General features: G+C 45.4%; 1 protein-coding gene across 5 annotated transcripts in view; it reads left to right on the top strand.

The window, feature by feature from the left end:
* The window catches only part of MAP4K5 (mitogen-activated protein kinase kinase kinase kinase 5), a 71588-nt gene that overhangs the window by 24248 nt on the left and 31893 nt on the right, over positions 1–15447 (top strand). For 4 of the 5 annotated variants that reach the window (XM_014936805.1, XM_014936801.1, XM_014936803.1 and 1 more), the window contains 5 exons: positions 10642–10732; positions 12121–12185; positions 13333–13388; positions 14761–14808; positions 14897–14939. In XM_014936805.1, coding sequence (XP_014792291.1) covers positions 10642–10732; positions 12121–12185; positions 13333–13388; positions 14761–14808; positions 14897–14939 — 303 coding nt within the window. Of the gene's footprint in view, positions 1–10641; positions 10733–12120; positions 12186–13332; positions 13389–14760; positions 14809–14896; positions 14940–15012; positions 15056–15447 lie in introns of all 5 variants that reach the window. The other variant, XM_014936804.1, reaches the window with a different exon arrangement.

The raw sequence follows: 15447 nt of genomic DNA, 5'->3' as shown, positions 1-15447 counted from the left end.
AGCTGTCCTTTCAGTCCTCAGCTGTTTGATCTCATTAGGTGGTAACCTCTCTGGAGCAGGACTGCCTATTGCCCTGTCATTATTCGGTTTTCCTCTTGTTTGGAGATGGCTTTTATCAATTTCAAGGTAGTAAACAGCAACAGAGCAGGATAGTTCTCGTGGCCCTGCATCCTTCATCCTGTCCCCACGCTACTGCATCCCTTGGACTGGAGTGTGTATTTCATGGAATTACAGCATTTCATTTAGGTGAATTCATTTAGAATCATAGAATTTCTCTTAGGTGAAAGCAGAGGAGTGAATGGAGCTGGGGGTGGATTTGGAGGTGGTGGCTGCAGTGAGCAGATGGCAGGCTCCAAGCGACAAGGAAATGTGGTTTTCTCTGCAAGATCTGTGAAACTCTTCATTGTATTAAGTCATGTTTACATAGGTGCAAAAAGCAACTGTACAAATTTATGTCAGAGAAAAATACATGAAAGGCTATTAAACACAAAGATCCACTTCACCGTGCAGCCAAAGAGATGTTTTTGAAGGCTGAAGGTAGAAGAAGCGTGGGGAGGCTCAGGGGAGAAGCTAAAACCACTGCCATTGGGTGGTGGTGACTACTAACCTTTCCTTAGCAAAGCAGGGCTTTTATTAGATATGTGGATTGCAGTGATAAGGCTAATGAGGCAACGTTAAAGGCAGTGGAAACCACAGCGGGGATCCCTCAGCCCCTGCTCGGCAGCGTGTGAAAGGCTGTGGCCAGTGTTTGGGGTCAGTGGCGCCGGGGAGAGCGAACCACCACTGGGTTTATCTCCCAGCAGGTCTACGATGGGGCAGAGCAAGGCTTTAAGGACAGAAAAAAGGGCAGTATGACCCTGCTCCCGACCGAGGGAGAGGCTTCCTCCAGCGTTCACGTCACCACACCTGATCCACATGAAGGAAGTAGGGTTTTCTTGTGAATTTGAAGAGCTGCTTTGAAAACTGAACGGAAGAGAAGGTGAATTCTCTGCCCTTGGAGCTGAGGGAAGAGCAGGAACCGATGGAGCCTGAGCAACCCCTGCCTTTGCTTGGTGCTGCTCAAATACTACAGTGAAAGGGGGAAGACTTTGGCCCAAAGTCACCACTACCAAGAACCCCATTTTAATTAGCGCTGATGACCACTTCTTCTATGTTCCATTATGTTGTAGGTCTGACTTCCAAAGGGAAGCCATTTCTTCTAGGGTTGGCTTGTTGGTTTTTTTTTCTTAAATATACATCTTATTTTCAATGTTGCCAGCCTGATCTCCATCCATAGCATGTACACCCACAGCCTCTTGGCAGAGATCTTGTTGTGGGGTTGTGCGTGTGTTTTGTTTTTAAGGAGGGCTCACAGCATTTGTTTACTTGTTTTATTTATTTTTAGTTCTCTGGGATGTCCACTGCCTCTGCAGGGTGGCTGGACTGTGGCTGTCTTTGCAGGAAGATGTGGCTGTTCAAAATCTTCCAGATTTAAAAAAAATAATAATCATCTGCTCATCACTTCAATGTTCTGTCTAATTGGAAGGGGTCTGAATAGCTTTGTAGGACTTTACTTGCAAAGCACCATCAATTCCTGGACCAGAAGCTGGTGGTCCCCCCTGGGAAGCACAGCCCCTCCGAGCACCAGCACAAGCTCCTGTCAGACCATAGGGCACAACTAGAAAAAGACTGGTAATAAATTTTGTAAGTTAGTCATCAGAGAAATAAGCTTGTGATTTATATACACCATCTTCTGGAGAGGAGAGGAGGAGGTGGCTCATGGCTGGGAATTAATTAACAGATGGAAAAATAAGAGCTCCAAAATCAACACTTGATTAATACACGGACGGGGAAATTGGGAGCAGAAGACAAAAGACTCTGAAGAAAAGAGTGCCCCAGAGGAGGTGAGCAATGTGTCGAATTAAAGCTGCAAGAAACTGCACACAATAAGATGGCAGTATTTTGGGAGAGACTTCGCAAAACTGCTGAAATGGCGGGCGGGGATGAATTGTGGTTTTTTGGTGTTACTCCCTCATCTGCTGCAGGTAATGAGTGAGTTGGTAGGCAAAGAGACCCCAACGTGAAAATATATTTTATTTCATCTGCTGTTACCTTCCTGTGTCTGTTTTCCAGACAAAGGAAATAAACTCTCTGCTTAGAGGGTTACTGTCATTAATTTATTTGAATTTTTGGGCAGTACGCTAGATCTGCTACCACAGTGACTGAAGCTCTGCTGCTAAAATCCAAATAGACAGTGTTTTTCACTTTTTTTTTTTTGGCATGGACTTTGGAGAGCATTAGGCAAAAGTATTATGGCACGCTAATGACATTTCCCAGCATTCACCGAGTACAAATGCTTCAAATAATTTGGGAGCCAATTCTATTTCAGAAACTAATCCAACTGTACTCAGCAGCGCGGAAGCCAAAACCATCTGAAACACTAAAGCCACTTCCTTCTATGGGTTTAGCAGATGAATCGAAGGGGGAGTCGATACAGAGAGGTAACTGCTTGCCAGGGTAGTCTTCTGCCACAGAATTTTCTTCCTGCGAAAGCGTAATAAACAGAATATTTAAAAATATACAAATGTCTGTTGTAAATGCTGCTGTGATTATAAATATTGCCCTTGGAGATGTTTGAAGCTCAGAGGGCTGGCGGTGATCTGTGGGGCTCTGTACCTTCTGCAAGGTTAGAGAAGAATCTCTTTGCTGGTTTTAGTTTGGTCCAATGTTTGCGTTTTCCATGTGAGGTACCTGGAAAAATCAGAAGCAGCCGGTTACCTGTTGTGGGTTGGATCTTAAACTGGAATTGGAACTGTTCATGGGATTTTGTACAAGGGGAAATAGTCATCCACAGAATCATAGGATGGGTAGAGTTGGAAGGGACCTTAAAGATCATCCAGTTCCAACCCCATGCCCTGGGCAGGGACACCTCCCACCAGACCAGGTTGCTCCAAGCCCCCTCCAACCTGGCCTTGAACCCCTCCAGGGATGGGGCAGCCACAGCTTCTCTGGCCAACCTGGGCCAGGCTCTCACCACCCTCACAGCAAAGAAGTTCTTCCCCACATCTCAGCTCAATCTCCCCTCTTTCAGTGTCAAACCCTTCCCCCTCATCCTATGGCTCCCCTCCCTGATCCAGAGTCCCTCCCCTTCTCTTCTGGAGCCCCTTGAGGGACTGGAAGGGGCTCCAAGGTCTCCCCGGAGCCTTCTCTTCTCCAGGCTGAACCCCCCAACTCTCTCAGCCTGTCCTCCCAGCAGAGGGGCTCCAGCCCTCCCAGCATCTCCATGGCCTCCTCTGGCCCCACTCCAACAGGTCCATGTCCTTCCTAATCCCACCTGCATCCAGAGGTGCATAGTGCAGTGCTGGGTACGTTCAAAGCCTGCTTCGTTACATTTGGTTGGTGTCTCAGGGTTCAGATGTGGAGATGGACATTCCACCCAGGAACAGAGCCACAGGGCTGTCAGGCTGTGATGAAGGTTTGTCCTCCTTGAACCACGACTGCAGCACAGCGGAGTCCAGGGCATTTTGGGTCTGAAGAAGGGTATTTTGGCAACGCAGCCTTATTCTCTGTATAATAATTTCCCTAGGGATGCTGTGAGCTGTGGAGAAGAACAAGCCTGAGGCTTATTCAAACTAAACCTGCAGGGGTTGAGCTGTTGTTGGCAGCGCCTGGGGTTGAAGAAATATGAAAATAACTTCTCGCTGATGTTTACACCTTCAGTGCCTTGTGGTGTGTAACCTGGTGGGGCTTGGGATCATGTAGTATGGGGGTGACAGTTTAAATAGACATGGGCTTTATGTTCTGAGTCCCAGCTTCTGATTTCTGTGCTTGATGCCACCTCCTGTGGCGTCAGGCTGGCATCACCATAGCCTGGGGGACACCGACACCGTTGTGTCAGGAGAGGTGGGTGTGCAGCTCGTTAACACCATCGCTGATCAGCCTGGGGGTTACCCGGGGATGAGTGACACTGAGTTTCCCAGTGTTTCAGATCCCTTAAAGCCTGGATGTCGCCTTGTGCCGTGCCATGTCCAGAGTGGTACTGCCGCAGTCCCACACAGCTGCTCAGCCTGCACAGTGTACACAAAGGCCAACAGAGACAGTGTGGTCTTCTAATGTAGAGTGCCCAGCATTTTAATTATATTTAACTTCTTCAAATCTGGCCTAATTTTACTTTGCATACTTATAATGTGTTTATAATCTGCTGTTCTTCTTGCAGAAAATGTCTGTATCCAGAGTGAGTGAGCTCCTATTTCCATGTAGTGTAAGCTTTCACCTACAGCACAGAGTTTCTTGGGTGAAGAAGGTCAGCAGAAGGGGTTGGGATTGGGGAAGGAGGCCTTAGGAGTAGGAAAGAAGCTGAAAGATCACACATTTTCTTTGCTGTGAGGGTGGTGAGAGCCTGGCCCAGGTTGGCCAGAGAAGCTGTGGCTGCCCTATCCCTGGAGGGGTTCAAGGCCAGGTTGGAGGGGGCTTGGAGCAACCTGGTCTGGTGGGAGGGGTCCCTGCCCAGGGCAGAAGGTTGGAGCTGGATGGTCTTTGAGGTCCCTTCCAACCCCAACCATTCTATGACATTTTAGTTGGAAGGTAATGCAGGGTGTGACACTTGGGGTGAAGGCAGGTTGCGAAGGAGTGAATTAGGAGGACACATCATTTGACAAAACACATGAAGAAAAATAGCAATAGCGGTGAGAAGGGAGAGTAAAAATGTGATCGTGAGAGGCTGAGTTGTACAGCAGTAATAAACGAGGTGAGGAGAGAGGAAAAGAGATGAAAGCGTTAAGGAATAAGAGTATAGATGGTATGTTGACATGGCAGCTCATAAATAGGATCCAAGCGGGGCAGAAGAGAACCTACAGAGGGAAATCATTTGTGGTGTTGAACCAGTCTCTCCAGACACTTGGGTGCTGCTTGTGGCAGAGCTGGAGCTGCTGCGGCGGCACATCGCCATCAGTAATAGTTTATATCGGTGGGGAGATAATCGGTCCCATCAGTGGTGAGCAGTTGGCAGCTGGATGCCTGGCAGGAAAATTTGCTGGTGGAAACATCATTGTTTCCAAATAACTGTTTCCTGCTTGGAATCAAGTTTCTGAGCTTCACGTTTGGGGAATTTAAATTCTTTCTGTCAGACTGCAGGTTTCCTTGAATCCCAAGAAAAGAGGTATGGATAAAACAGCTCAGATGCTTGAGTGCTGTTTAAATTTTTCTCCTTCTTAAGGATGTGAAAAGTTAAAAAGGATTGTCCTCGGTTTTAAAAATGGTTGGTAGAGAGCAGTGCAGGTCTGCAGGGCAGTTGTGTATGTGTCAGCTGTGGGATGGGATGCTGGAAATGCCTGTCACCCTCTCCACCCTCCCCAAAATACTCTGGGGCTGTTGTTCAGGTGCGTTGCATGTCAAGGCATCTAAATGGGGATTGGAAAATGTCTCGGGAGTTAAACTTAATGAGGGTTGAGGCAAAAGACTGGCAGCAAACTCGGATCCAAGCAAAAAGCCTGTGTATTGGGAAAGCCATCCCTTTCATCCACAGGGACTGAACCCTCACAAGATTCAGGGAAGTGCTTTGGAGCGAGCGTTTGGGAACTGGGGAGCGCGGGGATGTCTGGAGATCAGCACGGAGGAGCTGATGACCTGTGGGCGTTGCTTGGCCATGGAGCTTGAAAACTGGGGTGAATGGTTTCTGCAGTTATGGCTCCTGTGGGGTGCTCTCCCCTTGTTCTGAAACTCAGGTTGCTGAAATAAAAAACATTTGAGGAGTGGTCCCAGCAGAGGCGATGTTTGCTTCTGCTAACTCAGGAGGTGGGCATCTCTTGGTTGTAGGAGTTGTACAAATCCAGTGAGAGAGTTAGTGTTCAGCGGTGATGAAGAGCAGGGTCATGCCGTGCTTCAGCTTCCCATACAGCAGTATCCACCCAGCATCTCACTTCTAAATAATAAACTACAGTTAATTATAGTGTTAAAAATCCCAGGTCTGAAAGTATCTGCAGTGAACCTCCCTAGCGAGGCTTGGCAGAGAGGCTTTGGAGCCCACGTCACACCTCCTCCAGGCAGCCTGACGTGTCCATCCAGCATGTTGGAGCCCGTGAGGACACCATGTCGAGGGCATTAGCTTAGGGCAGGAGAGCTGGCTGGCTGGCACCTTGAAGATCTGGCCTCTGAATAACTGCTTTTGTCCCACCCTTTGGTGACACCGTGAACATCTCCCAGTGCCGTCAGTTCCTCCTCCCAGTTGCGTGCAAGCCCTGGACGCCGCCTGCCCGTCCCTCCCTCTGTTCCCACACAGCATCAGCTGAAGTAATGCAGAATAAACCAATTTAAAACAGCAACAACAATGAGTTTCTTCCCTGAGGAGCCTTCTGGACAATAAAGGGATTCACAGCTGACCCCTGAGGAGTTGTGAGAAGTGATTTTTGCAGGATGGGACCTCTCAAAGCAGTTGGGGGAGCACATAAAAATATGACCAGGAGTAAGCTTGCTTAAAAACCATCCAGGTCAGGCATGTTCAGGAGACCTAGTATGGCTGTGTGAGAGGCACCAGAGCCATTGGATCCTTTCCGTGCTGCAGAGTGGGGTGTGTGGATCCAGCATAGACATGGCTCTCCATGTCGGACAACTTGGCAGGACATAGAATCACAGAATGGTTTAGGTTGGAAGGGACCATCATCTCATTCCATCCTCCTTCCCTGGGATACCTCCCACCAGACCAGGTTGCTCCAAGCCCCCTCCAACCTGGCCTTGAACCCCTCCAGGGATGGGGCAGCCACAGCTTCTCTGGGCAACCTGGGCCAGGCTCTCACCACCCTCACACCAAAGAAGTTCTTCCCCAGATCTCATCTCAATCTCCCCTCTTTCAGTGTCAAACCCTTCCCCCTTGTCCTATGGCTCCCCTCCCTGATTCAGAGTCCCTCCCCATCTCTCCTGGAGCCCCTTGAGGGACTGGAAGGGGCTCTAAGGTCTCCCTGGAGCCTTCTTTTCTCCAGGCTGAACCCCCCAACTCTCTCTGCGTGCCTATATGTGCCAGTTCCACGCAGGTGAGGAGAAGTATCTGCAGATAACTCACTGATGTCAACGGGCCATCAGTTTTCTCAGTGATCTCCTCTTTAAACGTGCCTTTATTTTGAATTTATCAGGCCCTTACTGTGCTTAGCTCCCAAAATCTGATGCGGTGGCATCACACGATGCTCCGGCCGCGAGTCTCCTCCCTGCCAGCTGGGCTGGAGAACACGCAGCTGGTTGTGCCAAGCAGAGCAGCCGCCACCGCGGGCTGCCACGGGAGGAGGAGAATATTCCATTGTACCCTCTCCGTCGCGTCCTGCGCCTCTGGCTGCAGAGGTAAAATCAGATAATGGTAGCGAGCGGCGGTGAGTCACCGCGCCGCTCCGCTGATTTACAGCAGCTCCCTAAACCATGTTTTCGCTCCGCATGCCACATAAACCCATAATTGCAAACATGTGAGGAGACAAAAAAGTACATTTTTCCAATTCCGTGTTATTTAGCGTCAAGCCATCTCTGATGACTAAAACAGATGAAGAGCTCTTTGTATGGATATATTGTCACCTTTGATCTAATTCTTTTTTTTTTTCCTTGCTGTCTCCCTCTCAATGAAGTATTTTCTACAAATTCTTTGTCTTACTCTCATCTCTTTTTTTCATGCTATCCAAGGATATTTGATTTTTGCCCTATTCCAGCGTCTCTTGCCAAGATTAATACTCCAGCTGCCTGGAAACTCTGAATTCCTTTGTTTTGAATTCATTCCTGTCGTCTTCGAACGACTATACATCTTCTCTCCTATCTCTGGGTCTGATCTTTCAGAATCATTTTCTACATATTTTAGCCAAGCTTTTCTCATGGATAGTTCTCCTCTTCTTTCCACCCGTTTGCTACTTTTCTATCAGCTCCCTGTCTGTATTCAGCCTGCGCTTCCCTTTCCTCTTCCAAATCCCTTTTTTTCCCCCCACTTTTTCTGGAGGTAACCCCATTTCTTGCATCGATTTTTCACTTTTTAATTGCAAGTTCAGAGGTCATCTTTTCTGTCTCCCTCTACTACAGGCAGGACCAGCCTCAGTCACTCCTGATGGTACTTTTCTTCATTATTTTTTTCAGTAGTGGGAAATTTCACAGCTTCCTATCCCCTCCAGTTCAGTGCTGGGATGTTACTCCGGTAGGAAAAGCTTTTCATCTGTACAGGGAAAGTAGGTTAAGGCAATTTAAGCCCATTGCTAATTGTCCTATCATAAAACTGGAGAACGGATTATCCCTTCTCCCTCCCCTTCACTGATATCTTTCATGTGCGTGAAGGTTGTTATCTTTCCTTGTATCAGTCTTTTTCTAGCCCAAATCACCCTATTTCCTTCAATTTTACCCCGTTAGTCAGGGTTCTTGGAGCTGCCATTGCTGCTGTTCCACATGGGGCATCCCAATCCATGTGCCATCCACGGGCAATTCTGGCTCCTGCCTCCCAAATTTTTGCTGTTCCGGGGCTGCTTCTCAATTGTGGTTTTCACATCTGACATTATCCAGCTGTTCTGAAATGCTGTCAAAAATTTTTTACTTTGAGGGTGGCAGTTTAGGAAGAGGGCATTTTATTTGGCATTCGGTGCCCTGAGCTCATGGAGATCCCATAACGTTAGCGAAAGGCAGTGCCGCCTTCGGTGTGGGGTGGGAGGTTTTGCCTTCAAACTTGCTTAGATTTGACTTTCTTGAAAAAAATTCTGTACTTTTAAAGCCCTCCAGTTATTTATGTGTGAGCATTCAACAATTTCCTGTAGGACGTTTGTCAATGGGAGGAATGAATCCCTCTGATTCAAGCTTAAAAATTATCATTTACGGGCAGGGTGCATGAATTCAAGCAAAACTGAAGCCAAAAGGTAACACGTAAAGTGAGCACAGTGTGAAATCTGTGCTAAAGTTACGGAAATCATGTTGTCCTTTTTTTTTGTTTTCATGATTAAAAAAAAATACTACTTATGTTTAAAAAAAGACTCTTGACATCTGAAACCCTTCTACTAATGTTTTCCTGCCCCAGTGAAGTGTTTCTCTGTAAAATCCAGCTTGAAGAAGCCCTTGAGGATTTACTGAAATCAATCAGGGATGTTTTCATACAAGCGTGTTCCCCTCCATCTTTTGTATTTATTTATTTAAGCGCAGGGCATACGATCATTGAGACATAAAAATTGTGGTCGTTTGGAAATGGTTATGCAAAATTGGTCCTTTTTTTTTGGCTATATCTGTGAAGAGCTGCTACATTGTGGTGTAGCCGGAGAGCCAGTGTTTCCAGGGGACTGGGAAATGCCATGGGACCAGTACAACAGCACTGGCTGCTGCAGGTCCTGCTGGTGACATCCTCGCTCAGGGAAGAAGTTCCTTCAAAGCACAGCAAATAAAAACATCTATTTTTGAAGAGGTTATTGAAAATATTATCTGCGCTCTTCCTTGTTAAATAAATGGGTGAAGAATCTAAAGAGAATTTACAGCAGTGCTTGAGACCTCTTGGGCTTGTCAAAATCACATCAGTTACGGGGAGCAGCAGCATGGTCTCTGGTTTCCACATCCCTGACTGGTGCATCAGGAGATAACTTTTCCTAGGGAAACTTTCACAAAACTTAACACAGAAAGCAGTTGTTTTTTTTTTCCTTGAGAGAACACGGTGGCTGCCACCTTGTCTGGAGCAGCATTTTATCTAAAACCTAAAACCTTTGTCTAAATCCAAGTCTTTCACGTCTTGGAAGCTGTTACAGAGGTTTTGCTCATGCCAAAGGAAGAATGAAGGTGGTAATGTGGATATATGAGTGATCACAACGCAGGCATGCGTCTAGGGTGGCCTAACAGGCTGGGTTTGGGGATGTTGCTCTGCAGAGGGAGGCTGTTGGGCTGTGCTGATGTTATTTGATAGATCCTTGCTGGGATTCAGGCCTGTCTGAGCCTCCGGAGCAGCCCCGGTGCTGGGTCTCAGCAGCTTCAGGAGCCCAGAGCTGCCGTGTCTAAGCTCTAGATTCTGGAAAGAACACCCTCTGGTTGGAAATTGTCTCAGTGGGATTTAATAAAAGCATACCAGGGATTTTCCCAGCTCTCAGATATTTTACTTTGTTTCATTACATCTATAAAAATATTTATTTTTTTTTTAATTTATGATCCTTTTAATTTATGACCCTTTTAAATTAAAGTGGCAGAAACATACCAGGCTATCGCTCTGGTCATAATATGTTTTTCAGTAGATTTTTTTTTTTTTAACGAACATTTAGGATGTGCAAATGTGCTTCTGTAGCCATCCTAATCCAAAAAAATGCCCTCAAAGCAAGGCAGCCCGTGTGCCGAGGACTCTCTGCTTCTCTTCTGAGTCAGCAGCGGCTGAGTGGGCGTGCGGGGCCCATATGCTCCATCGGAGTCGTTTCGAAATGAAATACTTTTAATAAAGAGCCCGTGGTATGTGATCTCTTCTTGTTTCAGGCTCTGGAATTGGCTTGCAGTGATTTATGGTTTTTTCCCCCTCTCGTGGCTCCGTGTCCCAGTAAAGCTGGCCCCTCTCCAGCTGGGACTGGCCAGGGCTGCTCCGGCGTCGGGCTCCCGTTTGTTCTTCAAGAAGTGCTTGTGCCTGGTGCAAAGCCTGTTTATTAAATAAAGAACACAAACTGAAAGGGTCTGATCGTGGCTGCTTCCTCTTTTTTTCAGGAGATGACTTTTCATTGATACAGCAAGAAATATATATGGTGAAGGAATGCAAACACTGCAACATCGTCGCCTATTTTGGGAGCTATCTCAGGTAAACCCCATGGTTTTCTACCTGCGCTTCTGATTCTTTCACAGGGCAGTGCTCAGTCTGGTTCCTCTCCATGTTGAGTTCTCTTTGGTCCCTGGTTGGCTTTAAAAAAAATATTTTAAAAAAAAAAAAAACAAAACAAAAGTGACTAATACTTTGTTTTCTCTGCTGGCCAAAAGGCTGGAATATTTTTATCACTAGGAACAGAAAGAATCTTTTCCCCTAAGAGATGCTTGCAACATGTTCAATCCTACTCACTTGTGGGGCAGATTTTAAAGGTTTATTGTTTCTAATATAAAACTAGTTCATTATCCATCTAAAGCAGAATTACTGTGAGATATTTTATTTTTACATGCTGTGGAAGTGTGGACAGTGAGTTGTAAGAGCAAAATGCTAAACCTGAGCTGCTGGTAATAACATTTTTTCATAATTCTGGGGTAACAGATGCGAGGCACTGAGAGGCAGCGCCAAGGGGATGCCAGCTGGATGCATCTTCAACCCCACACCTTAAATGTTACACAGAAAGCTGGGGAACATCCTCCGTTTCTGTGGAACTCTGCCATTCATCACTTGGCTCGGTGGGATCATGGATCACCACTTCACCCACATGGTCTTTTTCTACAAGGCTTCATCTTTAGATTTCTTGGAGGGGTGCGCTTTTTAAGCAACCTGTTCAGCCCAAATGAACTTCTGGCTCGAAAAAAAATAGCTAAATTTCTGAATCCCCAATATCCCTTTTGGAGGCTGTGAAGAGGTTTTTTTAGAGACAATTGGACAATTTCAATTTAGTGTGGTACATAATGTCATCTTACTGATAGCAGGTAAACTCAGGTGTTTCTTCTGCATATTCCTCATTGAAATTAGAGGGTTAACACTTCTGGCTCGACAGAATCCCAGAATGGTGTGGGGTTGGAAGGGACCTCTGGAGATCATCTACTCCAACCCCCTGCCAGAGCAGGTCCACCCAGAGCAGGTCCCACAGGAACGTGTCCAGGTGGGGTTTGAATGTCTCCAGAGAAGGAGACTCCACCACCTCTCTGGGCAGCCCCTTCCAGGGCTCTGCCACCCTCAAAGTGAAGAAGTTCCTCCTCATGTTTAGATGGAACTTCCTATGTTCAAGTTTGTGTCCATTACCCCTCGTCCTGATGGAACTTCCTGTGTTCAAGCTTGTGTCCGTTACCCCTCGTCCTTGCCTAGCAGTTCCTTGTCCTTCTTGAACTGGGGAGCCCAGAACTGGTCCCAGTGACTCACCAGGGCAGAGCAGAGGGGTTTTCAGAGCATGTATTTTCAATGAGGGATGATCAAGACCAATAGAAAATAATTGAAATAATAACATTGTGTGTACAGATCGATCAGCTTCTGACGCCTGTGTTTTAACTTTCTTTTGACAGCCGTGAAAAGCTGTGGATATGCATGGAATACTGCGGTGGGGGATCCCTCCAGGATATTTACCATGGTACTTCCAAACTTACTTTAACATTTGCACCTTTGGGAAGCTTTCTGCAAAGAAGAAAAAAAAATAAATAATAAGTAAATGAACAGGGAATGGTTGGTACTGGCTGGGCCCTGCACGTGTTTCTTCTTAGGGCATGAAGAGTGGTTTTTAGCTACAGTCAACAGATTTTGTTGAGAGCCCTTCTTAAATATGATGACTGTCATTTTTAAGCTAATCTTGTGTCATTCTAGGGCAGAACACGCTTTATTTTTTAGTCATCACACTGTTTATTTTTCCCCATCATCCTTAGGGGACTGACCCAAAGATTAATTGATTTATTCTGATGGAGAGGTCTTGAGTAGCGGCAGTTGCTGGGTGCTGGGACCTCCTCTCGCCCCCCATCTCTGAATGCCATTTCCAGGGGCAGGTTATCTGCTTTCTGAAGGGGTGGCAAAAAGACCTCTAAAAAAAATTCACAGCCACAAATCACACTAATTGAATATGGAGACTGTGCATGGTGTGAGGAAGCACTTTTTATAGGGAAATCTCAAAATTTGATCTTCAAGGGGTAAAAAAATATTCTTGCTCCTGTGTGATATTGTACCACTCTTTTATTATTATTTTCCCCTCGGAGGTTTCGTCTTGAATCGTGGATTCCATGGAAGGATTTATTGGAATTGTTGGAAAAGCAGTCTGGGAACATACTCTTCCTTTAAATGAACATGAAGTTTTTGAATACCAGAGCTCTTTCTGCTTTTTTTTTCAGCCAGTTAGTACCAATAGCTTTAAAAAAATTCTAAGTCCCATACGCCCTTAGTATAGAACATTGCCATTTCTAATATTAAAAAATTAGCAGAAATCACTTTTATTGGGTTTTTTTACCTTCTTCAGAGTGCAGGGTATTACATTACTACAAAGTCACTTGTAAAATGGTAATTAGATTTCTGTGAAAACAGGTTTTCTTCTCACTGTGGGTATTGTCTTCTGTGATTGTGCTGTTTAGTTTTTTTACAGAAAGCCCTTCTGTAAAACAAGTAAACAAACCCCTCTTTTCAGCTCAATGTAAAATGGGTCTTTAACTTTTGCATGGAGATACTGCTTTTTGGCTGCTTCGTCATGTTATTGTTGTACGTTGTGGACTTACACGTTTTTTAATCTTTGTTTTCAGTGACAGGACCTCTCTCAGAGTTACAAATCGCGTATGTTTGCAGAGAAACTTTACAGGTACTGTGCTTCTGCAGGGATCCCATAAAGCTTTTGCTCCACGGGTAGAAAGTAGATACAGAAGGTGATTTCAGAAAGCGCTGAAAGTACCATCGCTTACACGTGTAAGCTTTGAGAATCCAGCTGAAATTTCCAGGTTGTAAATAAAAATTAGCAAGAAACTCCAGTCACGCAGTGCAAATATTTTCTTAAAATCATTGTCGGAGCTGCTGCTGTGCTGTGATTTGCAAAGGAGTTTACACGAGAGCAGACATCTGGCACTGGCCCAGGTTGCCCAGAGAAGCTGTGGCTGCCCCATCCCTGGAGGGGTTCAAGGCCAGGTTGGAGGGGGCTTGGAGCAACCTGGTCTGGTGGGAGGTGTCCCTGCCCAGGGCAGGGGGGTTGGAACTAGATGATCTTTAAGGTCCCTTCCATCCCAAACCCTTCTGTGATTCTATGATGCTATCTCTGTGGATCCCACTGTGGGATCAAAATATGGAATTTCAGAGCTGCTCCTGTTCCTTGGGTGAAGCTGTGGGTTTCAGGGAAGCTGTGGCAGACAAATCTGTGCAGGCTGTGACCGTGCAGTTGTCTGGGCTGGTTTCATCCCTTGTTCCAACGCAGTAATTCACTGCAGCAGTGAATTAGGACAAATTTTTGAATCTCGTTGCAGAAAACATCTAATGCCTAGTAAGCGAGGGTTAGTAGCTGGGTAATGGAGGAAAAATGAAAAAAGGCACATTTTAAACTGCCTGCTTGATCCGAGGCAGTAAATCTTAATAATTTGTAGAGGAAAAAACACTGCAACCAGATGACTAAAATCCTTTTTCATTTTGTGCTTGCTAATAACTGTAGAAATGCAAGGTAAGGTGATGCAGGCAGCTTGTTTCTTAAAGGAGCTTTTCTTTCCCCGCTCTGTGTATCCATGAATAATGAAGTGAGAGAAGGATGGGGCCACCCACCTTTCCCTGGAGCAGTGGCTGAACTGGTCGCTGCTGGAGGCAGGGGCTTGGCAGTTCTGTTCCCCATCTCCTCTTGCTGCGGGGACTCGAATTGCTGGAAGGGCAGCTTGAGGGCTAAACACCTGCTTGTTGAAACCTTCAAGACTTCAAAAATAAGAGTTAATTTTAGTAAAGGGAAAAGGTGATGTGTCTTGAGGTTTGTTTTGAAAATGCAATTAAATAAAATGCTGCGCCCGGGCTGGCTTAAGCAAGTCTTCACTTGTATTGAATGGAGCTGGAAGAGAGGAGGAACAGAACCTCTTATCTGCAAATCTCAAATCACTCCACTTTCAACTAAAATACATTGAGTAATTTGAATTTATGAAATGGGACTGGCTTTGTAGTGTGTTACCATATGGCAAAATGACGTGTTGTGTCTCTCTTATTTCCAGGGTCTTGCTTATTTGCATATGAAGGGCAAAATGCATAGAGATATAAAGGTAACTTGGAGAAACTTACCTTAAACTTTCTGCTGCAGTACAAATATTCCTGATGAAGCATTTTAACTTTCTGTTTATTGTGGTTTAGGGTGCAAATATTCTACTAACAGACCACGGAGATGTCAAATTAGGTAAGTTGCCTGAATTTAATATTAAGACAGAAATCAAAAGGGAGCGTTTTAATTTGATCAGTCAAAAGCCAAGGGTGCAAATATTCTACTAACAGACCACGGAGATGTCAAATTAGGTAAGTTGCCTGAATTTAATATTAAGACAGAAATCAAAAAGGAATGTTTTAATTTGATCAGTCAAAAGCCGCGGTACCAGCTGGGATACTTTGATTTAGCAAGTTACTAAAAAACCTTTTACTTTTATCATTCTATTAAAAAAAAACCCAACAAAAAAACCAAACCAGAATGTAGAGACTGTGCCTCCCAAGAAGAATATTCAGTTCATTCTATTAAAAAAAAACCCAACAAAAAACCCAAACCAGAATGTAGAGACCGTGCCTCCCAAGAAGAATATTCAGCTTTTGTGAGGCTTTGTTTTGTATCGAGCAGTACATGCAGTACAGCAGAGATTAAGCTGGCTACAAAAGATAAAGCACAATGCGGCAGATGTCCCATATTGTTACAATCT

Source organism: Calidris pugnax, unplaced genomic scaffold (assembly GCF_001431845.1).
Source record: "Calidris pugnax isolate Ruff unplaced genomic scaffold, ASM143184v1 scaffold10, whole genome shotgun sequence".
Lineage (NCBI taxonomy): Eukaryota > Metazoa > Chordata > Aves > Charadriiformes > Scolopacidae > Calidris > Calidris pugnax.
Note: the sequence above shows the minus strand (reverse complement) of the source record. Positions and strands in the feature narration are given on the sequence as shown.